The 23,730-nt window shown below is 34.9% G+C and overlaps 1 protein-coding gene across 1 annotated transcript in view; it reads right to left on the bottom strand.

The window, feature by feature from the left end:
• LOC136797631 (uncharacterized) overlaps positions 1 to 23,730 on the bottom strand; it is a 48,688-nt gene that overhangs the window by 24,166 nt on the left and 792 nt on the right. The window contains exon 3 of the mRNA XM_067054217.1: positions 19,484 to 19,584. Coding sequence (XP_066910318.1) covers positions 19,484 to 19,584 — 101 coding nt within the window. The remainder of the gene's footprint in view (positions 1 to 19,483; positions 19,585 to 23,730) is intronic.

Below are 23,730 nucleotides of genomic sequence, written 5' to 3'. Positions count from 1 at the left end.
TTTCAAAGGTAATATTAATGAGAACAGAAACATTTTTCAATACTCACAATTTTCCATCATTTATAGCAAAGCTACGAAAACTATGAATTTCTAGATAGTTCAATCAACATCAGGCCCGTCTCTGTGGACCTATGGGATCCAACCAAATAAACATACGGCAGCCCAATGTAAACTCTTTCCAAAAAAATTGCTCAAATGCAGTCTTAAAATGGTCACTTAAATGGTCAAATGAAAAGCCACATACCACGCAAGTACCCCATAAAATTTTCACATCAAATGTTCTTTAACTAGCTTCTCCGCCTAAAGTTGCCAAAGCAGCGAAATTCAAGAGGTGTTCGGTCTTTACACCGAGTGAAATTGGTTCATACAGCTACAGATTCCCTAAACCCTATACTTAACACTGACCTTTATATACCCTGGACCAAGTTTCTCAATCCCGGCCAAGCAAAATCTTTGATCGGAGTTTTTTGAAAAGCGGTACCCTAATGGCGGCACTAATCAATAGCGGTGTAAATGCATCGACAGCGCTAGATCTACTTTCCCTCGGAAACCTTTGATGATGTAGGTACATGTAGCGCCGCAAGACGTTAATTTTTAACACTGCAATGTCTTATTTACGTGTACCAATTCAAAAGAAACTTCGATCAAAGATGGTGGATATAGCTTGGTCCTAAAGGTCAGTAATACTTAACCATTCTTCTTCAAAGAAAAAGCAACAAGTAAATTTGAAAGCTTTAGCTAGAAATATCGATCACAACTACGTGCCTCAAGCGTTTTAAACTAAATATTACTTTATACAATGTATTCTTTCATTCCCTCTCTTTCTACTTTCATAATCTTAAAGCCAATATGACGGAAAGGATTAAAACCAACGCTTTTTAGTCGAAGGAACAGTACTTCTTTCGATCTTTCTCACGAGATTTGCGATCTGAATTCTGACACTAGCTTCGCAAAATATCCGGTTGATCAATCGCTAGCATACCAGTTGGTATAAAGTAGAATTTATTTGTGGCGTGTAACGATTTTCCGGATAAAATATATGGAACCTGCCAAGATAATGACGTCATCCAATGTATAGCTTTCCAGCAAAGATAATCGAAAATTCAAACTCATAAATTATCTAGAGAATGAAAGTAAATCAAGCTTGCCCCATGCCAAAAGAAATTTTCCTCGCTATCCGGTAAAATCATTTAGCTCGGTGATGATCGATTTATTGATTGATTGCTTGAATGTTACCTTTTCTTTGAAAGAACTTTAGCCGATATTATTTTACCAAAGCTTCCCAGTCTTGCCGAATAAACCGGGGCCGAAAAAAAAAACGAATATATTTCACGTCAATTCACTAACAAAGGAATAAACTGCGGGGAGAATAAACAATCTACCCCGCACTGGTTGACTTAAGAATTGACATACACGTTTTTTTATGAGAACAAACTATATAAAAACAAAAGGCTTCGATGGCAGAAATATTAAGAACGAGTGAACATTTGAAGGCTTTGCAGACTCGAAAATTTCTTAGGAAAATGGACAAAAATACATAAAAAATAGGGAAAATAAGAACATGTTGAGAACATTTTTAGTTTGGCAGTCCGATCACAGCTAATATTACATCAATTTAGGTTCAGGAATTCTCTACAATAAATCAAACCTTACCCTTACTGCGGTCAACCGGTCAACAATACAAGGTGAGAACACTATCTTCCATTTCAAGAAAATCACAAAAAAAAGTAAAAAACCATAATTCAAGCGTTCCTTTCCCGGACGATTTCTCTTGGATGTAAGTAATATTTAATGAATTCGCGCAACCCCGTCAAGAAAAAGGGATCAAAACAAAATTTTATACATTCATCAATCAAAGAGAGAAAAGGAAATATAGGAATATGAAATTTAAACATTGACGTATGAATCTGGCAGAAATCAAACACTTTTGTTCTATGAGATATGAACTACCGCTGTTTCAGATCGATGGAAAATTTACATTTCATGAAAAATATAATGTTTATCAGCTCGGCTTGATAGCAGTGCAATATGTATAAAATATGACTTTCTACTTTTTTCTTTTCTTCAGCAGCAGTTACAAATGTCTTGATGATATAGATGTCCTTTTAAACTTCCATTTTTGTACTCTCTGCATAAAGTATACATACGCGTTTTTATATAAGAACAAACTATATAAGAGCACTAGGCTTCGATGGCCGAAATATTAAGAACAAGTTAAGAACATTATTAAGGCTTTGCAGACCCTAAAACACCCAATTGACAAAAACACTCACAAAAATGGGGAAAATAAGAACATGTTAGAAACATTCTAAGGCTTCAAACTCAAAAAGTTAAATACATCCCAAAGCTTAAAATTTTTGGATGTTCTTAAAAAAGAAAACGTGTATATCAAGAGTTAAATCATGTCTCAACGCAAAATTGAATACTGTACTTTCATTTCGTGATTTTTTGTTTATCACAGTAAGTTTATACTTTCTTTCTGATGATGAAAATTGAAATGATGACATCATGCCTAAGTAGAGAATCATGCAAGAAAATTTAATTTGAAATATATAGCCTTTTGAGAAGTCTACAGTACAGTAGTAATCAGTTTGCCCCCACAATACATTAGCTAACCTGACCTCTAAACAAACAGAAACTAAAAGTTTTTACTTGAAGGTCAAGGTCACAAGGATGGTTTACATTTAATAGTTTATTTTAGATTATTAGTAATTATTTACTAATTTTAACTTTTTAATCTTTTTTCTCAACAGAAAATTTTCAGGAGGATATTTGGGATATAGACCCTTTTGACCCCTATTAGAGTACAAGTTTGACCTCATTTAGCTTTAAAGAATATTACTAGAATATTCTAATACCCCTTTCATTCAAAAATTGTTCTGCAACGTTTAACCCAAAGGTGCTATACACGTTGTTTTTTTTATAAGGAACCTTAACTTTGCTCTGAGCCTGGAGTTCCTTATTTTTACAGAGAATTTCAGTCTCAAAGTTCCTTATCGAGTTCCTTACTACATAGGAAATTTTGAACTTTTTGCCCCTTGAAAGATCAAAATTTGGTCAAATTAGTCCCAATAAGGTACATTATTTTCAAATCCACTTATTCTCAGCCTGAGCAGTTCCTTAACCATTCCTTATTTTTTGAACCATTTTCAGCCTCGAGTTCCTTATAAACGTGTTCCTTATAAAAAAAAAACGTGTACCTCATGTTATGTAATTTTTTTTTACCATTTCAATCTATTAAAATGACTTTGCCTTCGGTTTATTTTGTAGGGTGTGACAAGACCGAACTGACAAAAACCGTTAGAACGACGTTCATCTACTTAAGATTACGAGCGCTGGAAAAACGTTGTGTGTTTAGATTTGCCGGTTGACGTGCGGATGTCCTTTCCCACGGCAAATAACCCTAGATTTGCCTGAATTTTTTAGACACGGGTTAAAATTCAAGAACCCACGACGGATAAACCCCGATTAAACATTTAGAACATTACTTAACAATTACTCAACATTTATTTCTCCAGGCAAAAATTTTGCAATAAATTTTCAAAAACCAAGGTAAAGGTTTAAAAACACATAATACCTTGTCTGACCCCAATTCTTAGACTTTCTAAGCCAACACTAAGAAAAAAAACATGTCTCTGTGAATTTTAGTTTTTCTAAGCTATTTATTTGTTTGACTATAGTGTAGGTAATCTTTTTCTACTTTACGCAAATGAAAGCTAAGTTATAAGTCATGCTCACCTTCCAGTCACCTGATTGAAGTTGACTCTCTCTCTAATTCGATTATTAATAGACCAAATGTTTCCCTAGAATTAGAGAAAGATTCGAATCAAAGAGAGTCTTTCTATACAGTATAACTTAAATGTCGACTTTCAACTTTTTCTGGGGATCGAATGATTAATTTTTTACTTTGCTACAGAAGCGAAATTACAGAAGCATTAAATTTTAAACTTCAGGGAATCTTTAAAATATTGATTGCCAAAGATGCCAGAACAAGACTGTCTCATGAAAAAACAGATAGATAAAAACCACGACAAGCAATACGGGAGCCCAGACATGTGAAGAAATATCTAAAAAATCTTTGAGAATCAAAGCAATGAACTCGGCAAAAAGCAACGCAAACATAGACAGACAGAACAGACATCCACAGCATCAAATTGAGATGCAAAAATTTCAGCAACAAGGAAAATATGGAAACATTGTATAAGTAGAGATCAATACATCCAGTATAATGTATCAGTCGTCATCACAGCCGTTTCCAACTGTGTCATACTGTCACAAAATGGATCAGCAACAATAACACTGTCTATTTTTCTCATAATTTTGCATTATAATGGTATCATTTTTACCGTAATAATATTCGATTTATAAATACGATAGGGTCCTATGGGAGGACAATCAAAAGATGGTCTAATTAAAACCTCCTCCTTGCAGAATGATGTCATTAAAGTATGTGGTGAAACGGAACAAAAGAATTAATGATTCAATAATGAGATGAAAGAATTATGTACTGTACAAAAAGTGTGTGATTAAAAAAACCCCGAACTTTGGCAATAAATATCGAACGTCTAGATCTAGCCTGGGAATTCAGAAAAGGGAATTAAAGCTACATATTATTTTCGTATTGATGGAAGCCGTCAGATTCAATCTGTTTCATTTTTTGCCAGGGAAAGATTGAAGATCCATTCACATCTAGGCCCCCCGGCTCTTTAAAAACCTTTGAGCAGTTCACTGGTGAAGGCAACTGTTTCATCGTTTATCTAACCACAAAACTCGATGTAGAGTTTTTTGTTTCTTGTGCTCCTGTAGGCCTAGTCTTCTGAAGTCAATTTGAATTCAGAATTCGTAGTACAGCACAGGATTTACAATCAATCAATCAATCAATCAATCAATCAATCAATCAATCAATCAATCAATCAATCAATCAATCAATCAATCAATCAATCAATCAATCAATCAATCAATCAATCAATCAATCAATCAATCAATCAATCAATCAATCAATCAATCAATCAATCAATCAATCAATCAATCAATCAATCAATCAATCAATCAATCAATCAATCAATCAATCAGCTATTTTCCAGAAAAACAGAAAAATCCCCTTTAAAAAAACGGTCGAACGTTTCGTTTCATAAATCAAAACCATTAAGTTAAAAGTCAACGGTTATCAACTCTTCTAGAAAAACCACTACATTGAATCCGCGCGAGACGATTTACTTAAAACAGAAACACACAGAACATACTTATGCCAAGTCCTCTTTTTGTATAACGTAAGCTAAATAAACACTTCTTTCCTTTCTCTCTTTCTCTCCCTCTCTCTGTTCGTCCTCTTCAAGTGTCAATACACTCTTCTCGAGATGCATAAATTTATTGTTGTCCTCGTTTTCAAACAGATTTCATTGCTATGAAGTTATACATTTAAACCAATTTAAATTCCCAAAAGGCAAACATTAACTCTAAAACAAAAGTATATACTTGAGATTCAAAATGTCTCATGAGACATGAGGTGTAAACAACACAATTATCATTGTGAATATGTAATTTTATAGCAATGAAATCTGTTTGAAAACGAGGACAACAATAAATTTATGCATCTCGAGAAGAGTGTATTGCAGTGTCTTGTTACATAAAAAAATAACCTGGCGAACTAAGGCAGGATCTGTGCAATATTTTCATCAAAGTATTATAAACCAGCAAAAATACTTTGTCCATTTTTTTGGTAATGTGAAATTTTTTTATTATCAACCCCAGATTATCCATTAAATTCCCAAAATTACATACTCTCGGGTACCGAATAGCCGTCCCCCACTTAAGTTTTGAGATTTCTAACACCCCCCGGCTATTAGGTACCCGAAAGTACTTAACGATACTCTACTCAGAAGCGGAAAACTTGAAGAAAACTAGATACTAATATATTCGAGACAAAAAACCCATACGACAATGCCATTTGTGACAACTACGATCTTCCTTCTTCGCCAAAAGATATCACTGCTTTCTATCTAAACTAAATATACTTTGAACATCATTATCGAAAGTGTAATTAAAAGCATAGCAATACAACATTTTCGAAAACAAGAGAAAATGAAAAAGAAATCTTATCATTAGTTCAATGAAAAATGCGTCAGTCAATTTTGACAGATTAAACCACTTTACATAATAAGTCCGCTATAAAAAGTGCTTACGACTGCAAAATAAATAATAATTTTACAATTTTACTTAAAACTAGGTTTAAGATTTTTTCTTGTGGCAAAAGTCGTGTAAGTAAAACCACGCCACGATAGAAGAGTAAGAAATCTAAAACTCCTGATTTGTAATCATTTACGGACAAGAAACAATACACCAGTCTAATGTTATTTCCCTACCGTTAACTACAATCTCCCCCTCAAGAACTCTTCGATTGTTCTAGCAATGTTGTTTTACTACTCAAGTATCATTTCCTTATTTTATGCAACTGTAAACAAAAATATTGACAGAACACCAACATGAAGCGTGTACTTCAACTTTCTCTAACAAATATACCACTATACCACTCAACAAGTGGCTTTTCAAGAGGGAATTTTCTTGTTGAAATTCGTGGCACGCGAAAATTATTATTGATCATTTTCTTAGAAAGATACCAAAAAATAGGCCCTTTTTCCTAAAAAAGTGCCAGAAAATCAATATACACATTTTTTCCACACAGTGACGTATGCATCCAAGATAACCAAAACAGAACCAAAACCCATTTTAAGTTTTTAAGTAAAGGAACTAAGCGTATTAAGAACATCGTAAGAACATTTAAACCTGGAAATTAAAAAAATAAGAACAACCCAGCCTGAGCCAAGATTTAATGGCTCTTATTAAAAAAGCAAGTAGAGTGACTAAATTGAAATCAGTGGCAAAATCAAAATGCAGCGACGATTTTAATTTAAGAATACGTCATTGAAGCATACACGAATGAACAAGCTGATGACAAATAGCTATCAATCAAATGTTTCTAAATGATGGTGATTTATATTCTGGCATTAAGCCAACTAATGCATTGCTCTGGACACCAACCTAATTTGCTATTTGAAACACCCCTGTGTCACAGACCCGGTGGACCCCCCACCCCGGTGGAAAAATAGGCCAAAAAATTGTCCCCGGTGGAAAAAATACCCTACATTTTCAACCCCACTGGGAAATTGCCCTATGATCTTATCCCCATTGAAAATTGAATGGAAAAAATTGGACTCCAAAAACCATCCCCACTGGAATTTTTGAGCTGGAAACAATAGATTTTCTATCCCCATTGGGATTTCGATAGAAATTTTCATCCCCACTGTGGGAACAGGTTCCACCGGGGCACTGAGACAGGGGTGTTTTGAAGAAGTCTCTGAAGCTCTTGCCCAAAGTTCTTAAATGAAGACTAAGAGAGCCTAACTATTTTTAATTTCTGACACTTTGAATAAGAGACCCTTTTACAAACGTAACTTGCTCAGTGCCCGTACCCGGTACAAACTTTACCTTTTCTTATAGAAAAATCTAAAAATATCTGTTTCGGCAATTATTTTGGTCTTTGACCTAAAAAGTGTGCATTTCGGACTGAAACAATTCGGATATATAAAAAACAAAACTTTTACGGTCGCATCAAGAAAATCTACACTAGCATGTTGATGTTTTCTTTATTTTCTTTGCTTAACACTTCATCGAAGCTTCACCTTGCGTGGAGAAAACTTCCGTGGAGAGTTTACAAAGCGGAGATTGAGGAAATGAATTCCCCAACTTCTTCAAGAAATCTTCTATTTTGAGGGCAAACTTAACAGGCTCATACCAAAAATCTGCGCGAATAAAAATTTAGACTTTCCTTTTATTTAGTTGGTCTACCTGTCAAATGCAACGCCCAAGAGTAGTATAGCTTAAAAGAAGACATTTGTTTAAAGATGGACCAAATGACAAAAAAGATTTTAGATACATTGCAAAATCTTATGCTGAAAAAGTAAAGAAAAGGTATTATTAATGAAGAGCCCCGATCGAGTATATTGTTTTTGAAAGCAGGCGCTTAATAATTAACTCCACAAAACACTCCAAACTCAAAACACAAGAAGATATAGATGCGTAGAATAAATCCTGAGAAGTAAATCAAACCTTTTCTGAAATTCAATAATCAGACATGTAAATCAACTTTAAAGGAAAATTTGACCCTCTAATAAAGAATTTGAGACCGTTAAAAGAAAAAAAGTTACGATGACGTCATTTTGTTTGAATCTTAGTGTTTTTTATCAACATAAACATGAGAAGCCTCGATTCCGTCTTTTTGCTCGATAAAACAAACAATCAAGGCCTTTTGATCAAAGTTAAAATTTTACCTTAATCTCGGAAGGATTAATAAGGCCTTTACATGTTCTACAAAATACACACAAAACTTGGAACGCTAATAGCTTTGACATTTAAAAGATGGAATTTTGTTTCCTTAGTGGATAAACAAGAATGCCAGGGCAGAAGATCTTTCTGTTAAAAATTTCTAGGATTTTTTCTTTTTAGTGCTATTGTCGAATTCATTTCATAGAACCCAAAGTTCACCACTTTGGTCCGCCAGCGTAGACATAGATTTTTAGCTGCAATACGAGCAACACATTGATCTGGTACGCTGGATGAAAAGTCTCAAGTTAAGTATGCAGCTGGCAAAGTCAAATCGTAATCGCAAACCAACCTGAAATCCTTTCATTACTTCTCAATATTAAAATCAAAATATTCGTATCAGCTGCTGGGACAAATTATGAATATCATATTTTTTGGAAATAGTTTAATATAAAATGTTATAATATTGATTCAAATGTCACATTCAAGACATTTGAGTGTCAAAAATATCGTAAACATTACACTGGTTGCAAGATCCTTTGAGACCTATTTGAAAGATGTCATTGAAGTTGACTGTTCCTTTGCCCTGTTATCAATTTCGTATCTTATGTTACTTTCTTCGTTTGTCTAATAATCCTTCACCGTGTCACAGCTCCGGTGGAACCTTCTACTTATTTGACCAATCAGCCACCGAAAAATGTTCCGGTAAGAAAAATACCCTGAGATTCTACTCCAACTAGAAACAAACTCTTAGATTCCTTCTGGGCTTTGGTACTATAAACAATTCCACTTCTATCACTATAGATATTATAACATTTAGCTATGCCAATTTATCTAACCACGTACATAAATTTCTCACTAGCTCATGTACTATACATCACTCATGCATCTATATTCCGCCCGAAAACGAAAATGCCTTATCGATGATTGGACCAAAATAGAGCTTTAGTAATGATATCTGAAAACTCCTCTATGCTTCTTCACCAGCGATGGTCAAAGCCTTACATTGGCGTTCCCAAAGTTGTATGTACAGTCACGAAAATGATGCAGAACCTACCAGGGCGCTTTTGAAATTAACGGGCTGGGTTTTAGCAGCATCACTTAAAATTCTAATCTGAATATGTTAATTAAAACCAGCCATGTAAGACGTTTTTACATAAAGTTATATCAGCTTAAACGTTATTGCTCAGAAGGTTACTCTTTAACTTCAAATCCATTTAAGAAACCCAGTTTAATTAATTCCATTAAAACCTTTCATGTATAAGAGAGAACAACCTCACTATTGAGAGGGGGACATTTCACTTAGACATGTTAAACCCTGCTCATCAAAAAACAACAATGTTATAGAAATGTAATATCCTTTAGATATCAAAGCCTCAAAGCATCTCGGCATTTACAAATGTTCAATTCCCTTATAGTTAAGAAGCAATGGTGCAACATAAACAATGTTTGCATATGAAGTCTTTGTTGTGTTTTCTTGAAAACTTGAGAACTGTCATTTGTGAACAGGAGCACAATGTGATTAAAAAGCATACAAACTGCCGCCAAATATGACCTTTTGTGAGTCCTTCATATATCTTTGCTGCTATTGCTAGTACTGCCAAACTTTTTAACTGCATGTGTCACCTTTTTCATGGAAACTATTCCCAGGCCCGTGTATGTACATGTATTTCTTTATAGGAACAAACTATATAACAACACAAGGCTACAATATCCAGAATATTAAGAACAGATTGAGAATATTTAAGCCTTGAAGACTCTAAAATACCTAATTCCTTCAAAAATTACACAAAAAACTCAAACGGCCAACGGCTTAAAACTCAAAAATTTAAGAACATCAGAAGGCTTTAAGAATTTAGGACGTAGGACAGCTAGGAAAGCATCTAAATTTTCCATTCATACCCCTCCATTACCATTAGTAATGTCAAGACTATATTGCAAGTATAAACACACTTTTACGAACTGGATGATGAGTGACCATTAGCCAAGCTTCGCACATAGATCGCTCCACACATCACTTGTACTCTTCCAATTTGAAGTTAATCACCACTTGATTAAACACTGGTTTTCGTTACAAATTGAAATCAAATTATCTTGTAATTAAGTCTGAACAATACTTCACAAATTTAATCTCATTTATTGCAAATAGATACATAGCTTAAGAAGATCTTTTGAACTGACCGCCGTAATGCAGAAGTTCATCAATTGAACACCTGAGCAAAATATAATTTGATTTCTGCAATAATTAGTATCTATCTTGCCATTCGAAATGACTGTCCCAGCAGTTCCAAGATGGACCAGAAACTCGATTAAGATTCAAGACTAAAAATCATCCTCAAGCTACCTTCTCCCTTCACGTTCAAATTCAAGCTTTAGGCAATATTACCAAGCATAAAATGATGCCCACTTATAATATAACATCATAAACCACGTAGAAGCACGTACTAAACTTCAATTACGTTATTCAAACAAAATGACGACGAGTTATTTTATCTTAGAGTTTTTAGGCTAATTCACATAATTGACGTAAAAAACAAACACAGTCTATAAAAAAATCTTGGCTTGTTTTTAATTCTTTTTGAAAATTTTGAATGAAAACATGATGATGATACGATGATATCACTATTTTGTGACAAAAATATTGACTCGACCTAAAAAACCTTGATCATCGAAAATAAACTCAAAGTTTGACAACAAAAATGCTGAAGAAACTTTTTCGCAAAAAGGGACTTCTGCTAGTGGTATGGATTTGCTACGTTCTCAAGCAATCCAGAAATGAAACTGTTATGCAACATCGGACCACTTATCAGCGCCATCCAGTCTATCAAAAAAAAACGATAAGCGGCCCCGGGCTATAGTAGTACCGACTACTTTAAGCAATGCACGATATATCTATTTCAAAAAAGAAACCGCTAAACAATAAAAAAATAGAGGGTTTCCTGGGTATGACAATAAATATCTTGCGCAATGTATGATATTCAAGGTGACCACAATACTGGCAATTTTCGTCAATCTAGTGTTTGGAGATAAGAATTACAGGAAGTTGGGTCGATCCTCTTTCTGAAGTTTCTTGTGGATCAATCACTCTTAAAAGGCATCATTTAACGTACCATTCTTACCATTTATTTACACCAAGTCCTTTCGTACACAGAATTCTTAAACAAAAGAAAGAAAAACTTTTACACCCTACCGCACGCGACGACAAATTTTGAGAGATTCTGTTGCTAGTTTCTCCTTTGCCAGGACAAAAATATTTTTAATACTGGCTCCCAGTATTCTGTCCCAAAAGAAAAACGTTGCAAAAGTAACGAACAGCATCAATTGGGTATAAACGTTTTTACGATGTCTTGAATCGCTATTATCAAGCTTTTTAGTGTATTCGCATGGCTGTAACATTTTAGTGTATTCGCATGGCTGTAACATTTTAGTGTAGGCGCACGACTGTAACATTTTAGTGCAGGCGCATGGCTGTAACATTTTAGTGTAGGCGCATGGCTGTAACATTTTAGTGTAGGCGCACGGCTGTAACATTTTAGTGCAGGCGCATGGCTGTAACATTTTAGTGTATTCGCATGGCTGTAACATTTTAGTGTAGGCGCACGACTGTAACATTTTAGTGCAGGCGCATGGCTGTAACATTTTAGTGTAGGCGCACGGCTGTAACATTTTAGTGCAGGCGCATGGCTGTAACATTTTAGTGTATTCGCATGGCTGTAACATTTTAGTGTAGGCGCATGACTGTAACATTTTAGTGCAGGCGCTCGGCTGTAAGATTTTAACCAATGGAGGTTGATAACCAATGATAAGGATTTCCTCATGGCTGAAATGCTGTAACAAGAATCGTCAGCGAATTCAACTCATCTATTGATACTGCTTCCTTCTTATAATAATATTGACCTCTTGGAACATTCCAGATTTCCAGCATTTCTTTTCGTGAGAAAGAGAAAGAGAGACTACTATAGCATATAACCCAGCTTATATCCTTAGATATTGCGCTTTTTAATCTACGAGAAGCAAAGAATCCTAGTCTACATGCTAGACGATTAGAAATTCAGACATAGTAGAAAATAAGCAAAAAATAACACTAAGGCTAAATTGTGGTATACACGACAGGTATACACACTGATATTATCCCATAGCAATTATCATATAACGCCCATATTATTGTATTACACGTATTATAAATGACTTATCCAGTTTACAAGAATACTGAATCATGTATTAACACAAACACCGCAACCGAAACAAACGATTTTTTGAGTGAGTTCTGCTTTAAGAGAAAATTGACAAAAAGCCACAACATAGAAACATACAGTAATTAATGAATTTGTGCCGGGCAAATTGTTCATGGTTACAGAGATAATTGATTTCGAAATAAATCGTTTCGTTAACAACAAGTGCCCATAAATGTCATACCTGAATTTAGGGGGCATTTACTGAAAGATTCCTCTCCTCAAACTTCCAGTTCCCGAGTTAGTAAAATCTATCTTGTAGTTCTCCCACTTTTTGTAACTCAAGTGCTCACTGGAAACGGAGAACTGTTCATACTATAGAGATTGCGAGTAGAGTCTGTCTCAATATAACTCATTGTACCGGCACCAAAAAATGCATGTGGCTTGTGATACAATTCGAATTATAGAAGACCGTTTTGTGCTCGTTGGAAAGATATTCAGAATGACAAAAAATCAAAAGTATTGCAGACGAATGATGAAGAATAACAATACACCTTTTGAACCGTAGCCGCCAATTGCCGTGCGGGCGTTTTTTTGTGCGTTTTACCACCCTAAAACCGTTCAAGTCTTTTTTTCGCACCTATAGACAATAGAAAAAGGTGTAAAAAAAGGATTGGATCGAGTTTATGGTGGTAAAACGGACAAAAAATGCCCGCGCGGCAATTGGCGGCTACGGTCGAAAAAGTGTATTGAAGGCATGGTTTAAAAGACAGGCTGCAAACGCCATATCTTCCAGAAATTTAATTAAAAATGAAAATTTACCACACAAAAGCCAGCACCAAAGATTCAAAGTTAAAAGTTCAAATCATGCTTTGTCAATACGATGGAAAAGTTTTAGAATTACAAAATCACGAACGTTATGAAATGCTTGGCTAAAAAACAAGAGTGAACTCGTTTAAGATAAGAGGAAACAGCTATATCAACAAGCATTATAAACATCATACTAATCTAAAATATCAATATGAATTACTGGCAGTTTCAAAAGAATAAATCTTTTTCGAAGACAATCCGATATCCTTATTTATCATGTGACATTGTTAGAAGACAGAAAGCGACCTTTGATGACGCATCTTACTGAAATCTGTTCAGGTGGTTAAAGGTGTCCTGCTGTGCTGACTAAAGAGAAAGTAAGTTTTATGTCTAAGTCACCCAACTCAGGGGATTATTGGGTTGATAGATGAAAGTCACCCGATTTGTGGATATCGGGAAAAAATTGGGTCAAAAATCGAGGAAAAAAGCCGAAATCCAATTAGTGGGATTTTGAAGGTCGAAAAAAAGGGAAACCTTAAGGGTGGAACATACCCGTACCCTCAATTTACCCAGAAACGTATTCAAAAGTAAGTTTTATGTCTAAGAAAGTTTAGTTCAATCAACTTAAGGGGTAGCCCGATCACGTAAGTGCCGCCCGATTTTCAAAAATCTGAAAAACTTTGGGTCAAAAATCCCTTAGTGGGTCGAAAAAAAGGCACCCTTAAAGGGTGGCACATACCCGTACCCTGCATTTACCTAGAACCTTCTTTGAAACTAACTGCAAGTTTGCCAGAAAGAAATCGGCAATTCGGCATCAACCCGATTATCAAATTGATACACACAACTTCAAACGTATAAATCCAAGAAGTACTGATTCATTTAAACCGATTATTTGAAATCAAATATCAACCGTTGATAACATTTAACCAATCAAATCAATTTCCTCTTTTTTACAGTGTGGTAATATGATTAGCAAGAAAAAAAAATTAATTTTTTGAGACGTTTCAAATAATATTTCCAATAAACTGTGTAAACGTTTTTTTAAAAAGAGCATCCAAATTTTTTGAAGCTTTTGGATGTTCTTAACTTTTTGGGTTTCAAGCCTAAGAATGTTCTTAACATGTTCTTATTTTCACCATTTTGTGAGTGTTTTTGTCTATTTTTCTAAGAAAATAGGTGTTTTAGAGTCCACAAAATCTTAAAATGTTATTGACTTGTTCTTAAAATGTTGGTCATCGAAGCCTTACGTTCTTATGTAGTTTGGTCTTATAAAAAATAAACGTGTGTACATCCTTATAACTGTACTGTAAATCTACTTAGCTTTGATGACGCACTTTTTCTTTTTTTTCTCAAAATTTAAATTAATAAAATTTAGCTTGCAGGTTATATAATTCTGTATTTGTTCAAAAGTCTGACGATGATCCGTTATCAGACTATTTGCCTTGATTATTAACATGTTTGTCAAAATTTGAATTTGAAAATTCGCCAATCGACGAGGCGAATCTACCTTAAAGTAAACGTACTTAATCATAAAAAAAACGCATTCGACTATGAGAAAAAATGGAAGATACTGTCAAATAAATGTTTAAACTTTACGGAAAGCACTTACTAATTGTAATCTGCCGGTATCGAAAACTATTACACTTTCACAACATCATAACAAACAAAATCTATCAGACCCCTGGCATCGACTATGAGGCTCTTCCAGGCATTGAGTTCAAAGCCCTGAAGGGGTTAGAGTTGAAACTATTGGATGGTAAATGAAGCAACATATTTCCCATTTAAAAGGCGTAACCCGAATGGTTTTTACACAAACATCAGATTGAAAGTAAAATCCATCACCACATTTAGCCATCACCATGTCTCGTGAAAACAAAGAAAGTGCTAGATTTAATCCAAAAATCCAAAAGCGGCTTCACTTTTTCTTGATTGAAGAGGGTTGAAGATTCCTCTCTAGCCTTACGGGCTTTAAACTCAATGAAACAACGAAACAAACAAAACATAGAAATAAACATAAACAAGAAGGCTTGCAACAAAATTTCCAACATCAAACATAAAGCATTATAAAGCATGATTCACTGTACCACATAATAATACTATAACTGCATGTTTTCAACTTGCTAAAGAGATTACAATCAATATACTTTAAAAGTATATATTGATACCTTCGCTAGACAAATGAATTGGCTTTTAAGAAGACTACATACTTTTTAATGATATTAAAGAAAAGATACTGTATGTTTAAATACCTTGTCAATTAATTAAGCTATTATATGATTAAAACTATTTTGTTTTCTTAGGGCTTGTTTATGTATGCCGAACAATTGTGTCAATTTTTTTCATGTTCCTTTGAAATCTTTGTAAGAAATCCTTCCAATAAAAGGTCTCTCATGATCATTTTCGTAGCCAGCAGCCAAGGAACAATGAGTGAATTGAAGTCAATATACCTTGAATCATACCTCCCAAAAAACCTTGTTAGTGAGTATTCAGGATATACACCAATGCTGTTTTTCTACAGCATTCAGGGTAGAAAAAAGAAAGAAAGTCATTGCAGTTACCGTGAACACCACAGCTTCTCTGAAATTAAGCTGTGCAGACAAAGATAGTTTCTAGAGGGGTCAAGACCCCCCTTAGGTAAGAGGACCCCCCCCCCCTTAAGTGCTAACCCCCCCTTGGGAAATTCATTTAAAATTTCACACCCCCCTTTAGAAAATCAGTATAAACGATTGTACAAGAGGCATAATTAAAGGAAGATCCCCCTTATCTAAGAAGATCCCCCCCTTAACTGGCCTTAGGAAAGTCATACTTTTAACACCCCCCCCCTTGCTTTTGGTTCATCAAAACCCAAGACCCCCCTAAATGTAGGGGGGAAGAAACTATGACAAACTGTAAAAATGAAATTAAATTGGTATTTGTCTTCACAGCATGATATGTAATATCCATTCGCGGTGATACGGTGATCATAGAAAGCATCATAAATTACCGTCTACACCTCTTCGCCATACCTTCTAAAACTCAGGCCTTCTCTTCTATAGCCCTGGATAAATCAACATCATCGATTCCAAAATAAACGGCTATCATTACTTGCCAAACAACATCAATTATTATTCACCAACATCATACCATACTACTAATTCACATTAGCATTCACTTCCTTATGAAGTTAAAAAAATTGTATTCTACTTGTGTCTCGTACAAAACTCAATCAGTGAAAGATTTAAATTTTTCCTGTTGTTTCATTGGTATAAAGAAAAACAGTGTTTCAACGAAAATAGAGACAAGAAAAACTTGATGGCATCCGTCCGCCTGTTTGTTCGCGAAAATAAAAACAATCTTTCATCCTCTGGCAAGATTTAGCATGATTTTTTTGTTTAATCTTTTATTGATTGACTTTAATTTTGATTGATCGAAAATGAAATGATATGATTTTTGAGCAAGTGCTATCAGACGGCGTTATCCTACCAACAATACACCTTTTCGACCGTAGCCACCAATTGTCGCGCGGGCATTTTTTGTCCGCTTTATCCCACTAAAACCGTCCCAGTCCTTTTTTGACACATTTTTCTACTGTCTATAGGTGCGAAAAAAGGACTGGGGCGGTTTTAATGGGATAAAAATGCCCGCGCGGGAACTGGCGGCTACGGTCGAAAAGGTGTATATTGCGAAGAATGATACAAGAGTACTAGATATTTTTCTTCCAAGCTCTATTGGTCAAAGAAATAATGGTTTAAGATCGTTGGAAAGGGAGTTAAAAGTCTCTCTCACTGTTATGTCAATTAATCAATCAAAATGTTCCATCATATACTAATATATGATACACTAATCATATCGAGATTTCATCAAGAATCCTTTCTAGGGGAAGATTTTATTGTTCCGGTACTCAATGTTAAAGTGACGATTCCAAAAAAAAAAAGATTTACAAACACAGAAGGACTAAATAGATAAGGATTCGGAAAAATCCAGCGAGGGACTGTTTTCAACCAAAACTCAAGCAAGCTGTCTGTGCCTAACTGAAAAACAAACTAAAACCTATGCAAAGGTGCGTACGGAAAATATTTACAATCTTGTGCCAAGCAAGTTGTAACTAAATCCTGTACATATCTTTTCTGCTATTCCTCAATAAAATGGGTGATGGTGAAGTCACGCAGATTCGATCTATTGAATTGAATTTCGTTGTAATGAAGTTGTTTTATTACAGGATTTGAATACTACGCATGCGTATTAGGATATTAGTAGGCTAAATGATCGTAAATATTCTAAGAGACGAATCACTGGGTTTTCCTGACAAAACAAGCCATTTTTTCACACGTGCTAAGATTTTTGGGGTTAACCGACTTGATAACAAGATTTAACAATGTAACATGTATATAAAAGAATTTTGTTGCGGTAAAGATTAATCTGAAAATAAAACGATGTTACAAAATATGAACTCTGTAAAGAAACCAGCTAGAAATATTGAATATCAACCTTTTCATTTTGACCGCCAGTTTTACTCAAGTGTTAGGAAAAACCGGGAATCCTATTTGAGCTAAAATATTTATACGTTAGCGTGTGAAACAAACCGACCTTCCAAGCACTGTAAAATAAGATGATTATAAGATAGTTTGGAATTTGAACATCGCTCTTATAAGAGAGCCTTTCAAAGCCATGTCTAAATTCAAAAAAGGAGGTTGTTGTTGGATGTTTAATATGTCGAATGAAACAATATTTTTTAAAGATGTGGTTTACGCGGTTTTTTATCATTGAGAATTTCTATTGGTTGGTTAGCTTATCATGTGCAACTTAAAATGAAAATGTATTGAAAACGATCTGTAATACATAAGGCAAGTGGAAACAAAACAAAATCTAAGGTCTATTTTACCACCTGTATCAGCCTTTGGACAAATTCTATCCTTGGGGTGATATGTTCACTTATTTGGGTGCCCCAAGGGTAGACGTTCAACACGCTGAAAACACAAATCCTCAAAATCAATAGTCTATTACGCGCCTTTTTTATTATAAGAACACACTTTATAAGAATGTCCATAATGAAAATGGCCAAAAAATTAAGAATATGCTAAGAATATCACCATCATAAAATTTAGCTACTCAACGAGCTAAGAATGCCATTTTTAGACCATTTTAAATTATAAATTGTCAATTAGGATCCTAAGAATGCTGTAAGAATATTTAAGGATGATTTTCCCAAAAAAGTTAAGGATATCCATGATGAAATACAGAAATGGATTTACACCATTCTTATAAAAAAAAGCGCGTACGAGGGACAGTCAAAGAAGACTCAATATCACAACATAAGGAAAACACTGAATATTAAGGTTTACAATTAGGTATACGATAAATTCTCAATATATCTATTTGAGCCGTAAAAAAACAGATAAGATATAACTTAAAATGGAATGTACATTACTTATACTAACCAAAAATCCAGTATTTTTATCATATACAGACAAAACCACGTTCTATTAGAGACATCAAGAATAATCCATCACCATTAAAAAACTCGACGGATTGATGAATTGCATACAGAAATAACACACAAAAAAAAGTTTCGGTCAGACACAAAAAAAGAACGGAAACCAGAAAAACGGAAATATGAAGTCACACGCGCCAATCAAATCAACATTTTTATCTTTTTACGTAATGCTCTGTAAAGAACTATATGCTCGTTAAGAAAAGCGTTTAATCAGGTTTAATTCTTAATGAGTCGCTAAGTATCCGGTAGAGAAGATCTCCATGAAAATCAACATAATTCAACATAGTACCTGATGAAAAACAAAGTAGGGGTTCCCAGCTAGACCACTTTTTACATTGCACATACTAGACATAGGTAAATGAATGAAATCGTACACGGTGCTATATCGTCCGTTAGAGGGATAATAGGCACGGTAATGTATACGCGCGAAGTTTACAGCCATGATGGCAGTATACTGAAAAATAGCGGGGCGGTACTGTTTAGAAAAGCGGTATTGTTAAAATTACGATCAGCAACAAAGCAAGCCTAAGCTACAACGCAATGGATGTCCAAACTATATTGGGAATGCATCGAACCAAATATTTTGAACGTTGAATGCGTTAATAAAAGCGGTGCTCGTCTTGTGCAGGCTAGGACACATACAGACTAAAGATAGCCATAAGACAGACTAGTTTGAAGGAAGGTCACAAAAAATGAAATCACATCTTACCTGTCTAGCATGCTTGTGTAATCTTTCTGCTTACCAAATTCTCCAACGTTGTATTTTGTTGTAGGGGAGTGTTGTTCAATAGTATGTCTTAGACAACCGATCTACAAATAAGAAAGTTGATAAAGAGATATTACGAAAAAACGACGGTTACAAAACCACTAGAATTTTTACAACCACAAAATTAAAATCATAGTTTTAAAAGAAGTTCTTGTTTTCAACAGAATATAGCATTTCATGGAACGATGTCAGGATCCTGAACTATGACGTTCTTCCTTGGTTTTACCAGAAACGTATTAACCTAAAGTTTATTGGTCTCTAATGGAAATTGTCATCAATAAGAGCGAATAGCCTCCTTAGGGCCTTCCTAGCCTTCAATACTGGATTTCAAAACTACTCCAAATCATCAAATCTTTCCGAACTTCTATGATTTCAAACGTCGGTCAAACTTGATTGAATTCCAAATTGCCAAAGTCTATAAAGGTCAGATAAGGGAGAAATCATATATTATTATTTGTCTATGGTGAATTCAAATATGTTTCCATGTAGAGATAGATAGGACTTTGTTTATCGTTTGTGTGTTTTATTAAAGCTTGCTGACACAGTAAAATAATTTCAACATCGATCGGTCGATCATGTAAAAAAATTCTCAAAAATCACATGGTAGAATACGGAAGAGACAAATTCCTTCTCAGTTGACAGTCCGAGGCGTATTGACTTTTTAGATAATTTTTCAATCTGATTACATCATCATCATTTCTCAGTTTATTATCTAACTCAATCTATGGATCAAAATATAGATTTTGTCTACAAAGTTTTGATTTCTTAATATAACTTCACCTCTTAACATCTTTAGGTCACACCATTTTTCTATGATGAAATTTATTTTTAGAAGCCTCCGGTTTTCAATTCTCCATTTTTGGTCTGAATCAAAAACAAAATGGCGGGGAAAGATGGAATCCGCCTGACCTTTGTTTCCTTCCTTTAAGTCTATATGTAAGTAAAATTCATTTTACTTAAACTTTCATTCATTAAGAGTGGAGCATACGAGGGTTGACAACACAGAAATAGCGACAGATTTTTAAGAATTACCGATAAGACCGATATATTTTTAACTCCTAAAATCCTTATTTGTGTGTCATCGCAAAGCGTATTCAACACCAAATTACCGATACTTTTTTCTCTAAACACTGAAACACCGACAGAAAAAGGGTTGACACCGACAAAGTCAAATCAGAGTCTTTGTCTTGAGCTTGAACAAATAGGAATACTGCGGGAATATAGTATAAGAATCATTTATAAGGACGCAACGAGAGTTGGAAAGACGAGTGAAAAACAGGCATTATCATCACTACCTTAACGTATAGTTCTTTCTCTCGTGTTCCATTCCAAAAAATCTACCAAAATGTTTGAACAAAATGATCTTTGAAAAAATGTTTGATTTTTGATGGGGATTTAACCCTGGCTTTCGATTCTTTCCATCACCCCCGGCAACATGTAAATGGATAACCAACCAATCATTTAACAGCGGAATTTCGTTTTCCATCATTTCATATTTTCATTTTATTGTATTTTTCACAAAGTTCTGTAAAAATAAAAAATAAATTCACACAGAAAAAGGTAACAGAATACAATCAACTTTATATCCCAGTTTATTTAGTCTCGGTAAGAATTTGCTCTAAAAGGACCTAACCTTTCGATGGTTAGATCGCAAAATGGCTTGTGTGTAGACCAAATAAAGGATGACACCTGAACCTTGATGACGGAAAAGGTCTCAAGTAAGCAGCATATCCTCGTACTCTTTTCTTCTGAGTACTCCAAGGTTTATATCGGATGGAAGGGTATCAAGTTAATTAATAAATACCTTAAGAAAGTCCGCCAAATTATATAAGTTCCCGTCAAAATGTTTTTTTTGGTCATCCCCCGAATTTAATGTTTTGAAAACCATCCGCTAAATTTAAGTTATTTTATTCATTCCCCCAAATGTATGCTTTTTCAGGCCTTGAAACAGGTTTTTTCTTATTTAATAGCATTTTTTGACCAAAAGTATTCTTCATCCGTATAATTTAATCTCTACCAAATTTTCTTTTTCAAGCTATCCACCAAATTAAATTCCCACAATTTTCCACAATTTTCCAAAAATTTTTCTGCAATCCGCAAAATTGAATTCCCAACGAGAAAACTTTTTCGACCATCCTCAAAATTATATACCTTATCGGGGAAAACTTCGTCGGGGAAAATATTCGTCGGGGAAAAATATTCGTCGGGGAAAAATATTCGTCACTTGCTGGTTTTGGTAAACGCATTAAGGCCGGGGAAAATTTTCGTCGGGGAAAAATATTCGTCACTTGGCCGAAATTTCGTCACTTTTCCCCGATAAGGTATCCGTCAAAAGACAAGATTAGATGACATAGAAGCATATGTTTTATAGTCTAGAGCAAATCAGTTTGAGGTTTTTGATTAATTAAGTCTGACTTGTGTGAAAAAATATATGGTAAGGGCTGGAAGACCTGGGCTACCAAATAAAACGTGAACGTGAAATGCGTGAACATTGTCAAGGGTTGGAAAATATTTAACGAGAAGAAAATATATTGTTTGTATTGACCGTTGTTAAGTCGACTTTTTGAGATCTGCATAAAAAGCGTTTACAGCAAACCCATCGCCCTCGATTTGTTCTCTTCTATGCTTAATTGTAGGGCGGCGGGGGGGGGGCTTCATTTTTCGGAAAAAACGATAGCATTTTACAATGAAAAAATCAAAAAGATCAATTGTGGCATTGAGTAATTTCTCTTTAGATATTTCAAGGAATAGGGAATTCCTTAATCAAGGTTCTCTCTCATCTGCCCATAAAGTTCAAGAATCAAACTATGATGTTTTATACAGGAAATTACCCCATAATCTCACAAGTGGTCTAAAGACAACCCCTCTCGGAAACACAACTTGGCTTATCAAAATAATTTGTATGTTTTGACATATGAGTCAACACAAAACAGGGATCTGTTGCAACTGTTTCAGCTTCACGAGGGATGTATTGTTTTCAAGGAAGAATGGTATTTTGTTTCCATCATAAGCTAATGGAAATTTCAGTATAGATATAGATATTAGCCCTCAGAATGCATTCGGGACGGGTTCTACTCACAAAGGAGTATGAATGACGGCGCTGACAGACACTGCGACTTGATAGACGCGAGCTGCCAAACCATGGCGTGTACTATGACACTCGAACAGTCGAACGACACTGGGAGAGCGATGCTCACGCGAGTCCGAACCTTATGAGTGCCACCGGTACGTCACAATGTCTGTCCATTTTGGTATATGAAATTTTAAAATGTATTTCCTTAAGTTTACTCTCTGATCAGTGAACTTTTTGAATCTAAATTTTCAAATTGTACCGGACAGGACCCTCTCAAAATGCATACCATACCAGGTTACCGACGTCAAATAGTTATTATTATCGATCGTGTTATAGAGGTCTACATACGATTCAAATTTTGTTCATATGTGAAATTGCTAAAAAGTCCAAGAAGAGGCTAACTAGGATTTATGCGTCGAGTTTAAAGGCCGAAGGGCTACAGTAGAATATCTAATCTTTCCCAGGCAAGAAAAAGTGATGCCGCTTATTTCCCATCCAGAACGCGTCTAGAACGGGGAACAATCATGACGGCAGATTGTATCTAGCAGTTCCTTTGTTTTTGAGGACTGCATTTTTTGAAATCTAGCGATAGATTTTACTTTCAATCCGGCGTTTGTATTAAACCACACGCGGAAGTTCTGAATGGGAAACAAGTGGCTTCATTTCCTATCCAGGAGTCTCGAATCTAGCCCTTTGGGCATGGAAGTCAATGGAATTATGTAAATTGAGAAAAAGAAGGCTGGTCCATTGTAATTTCTATTTGAAACGCAAGAGATAAACAAATGAAAGAAAAAGGGTTGGAGAAAGATAAAACGAGACATTGTTCTGAACACTAAAGGAAAGTTTTGTCATAAGCCTTCTACAGGGATATTCCCTTTGGCGTTTGAAGTATATTGGACGCCGTCTCTTCGTTTAAGGGCTCAGACAAAACTAAAATGATAATTTAAGGATGCAAACGCACTTAAATTATATTAAAAGAAGGCGGTTCAGTATTTGTTTCTGATGAATGTATATTTTTTCTAAACTAAAGTTAATGCATTTGTCAAAATGCATCTTCTAAAACTAGACGTGGGATTTTCTAACCCATTAATTAGCCTGTCTTCCAAAGAGAGAAATT

The sequence above is a fragment of the Clytia hemisphaerica genome, unplaced genomic scaffold, assembly GCF_902728285.1.
Source record: "Clytia hemisphaerica strain Z4C2 unplaced genomic scaffold, Clytia hemisphaerica genome assembly, whole genome shotgun sequence".
Classification (NCBI taxonomy): Eukaryota; Metazoa; Cnidaria; class Hydrozoa; order Leptothecata; family Clytiidae; genus Clytia; species Clytia hemisphaerica.
The sequence above is the reverse complement of the archived record's forward strand: the minus strand, read 5'-3'. Positions and strand labels throughout refer to the sequence as shown.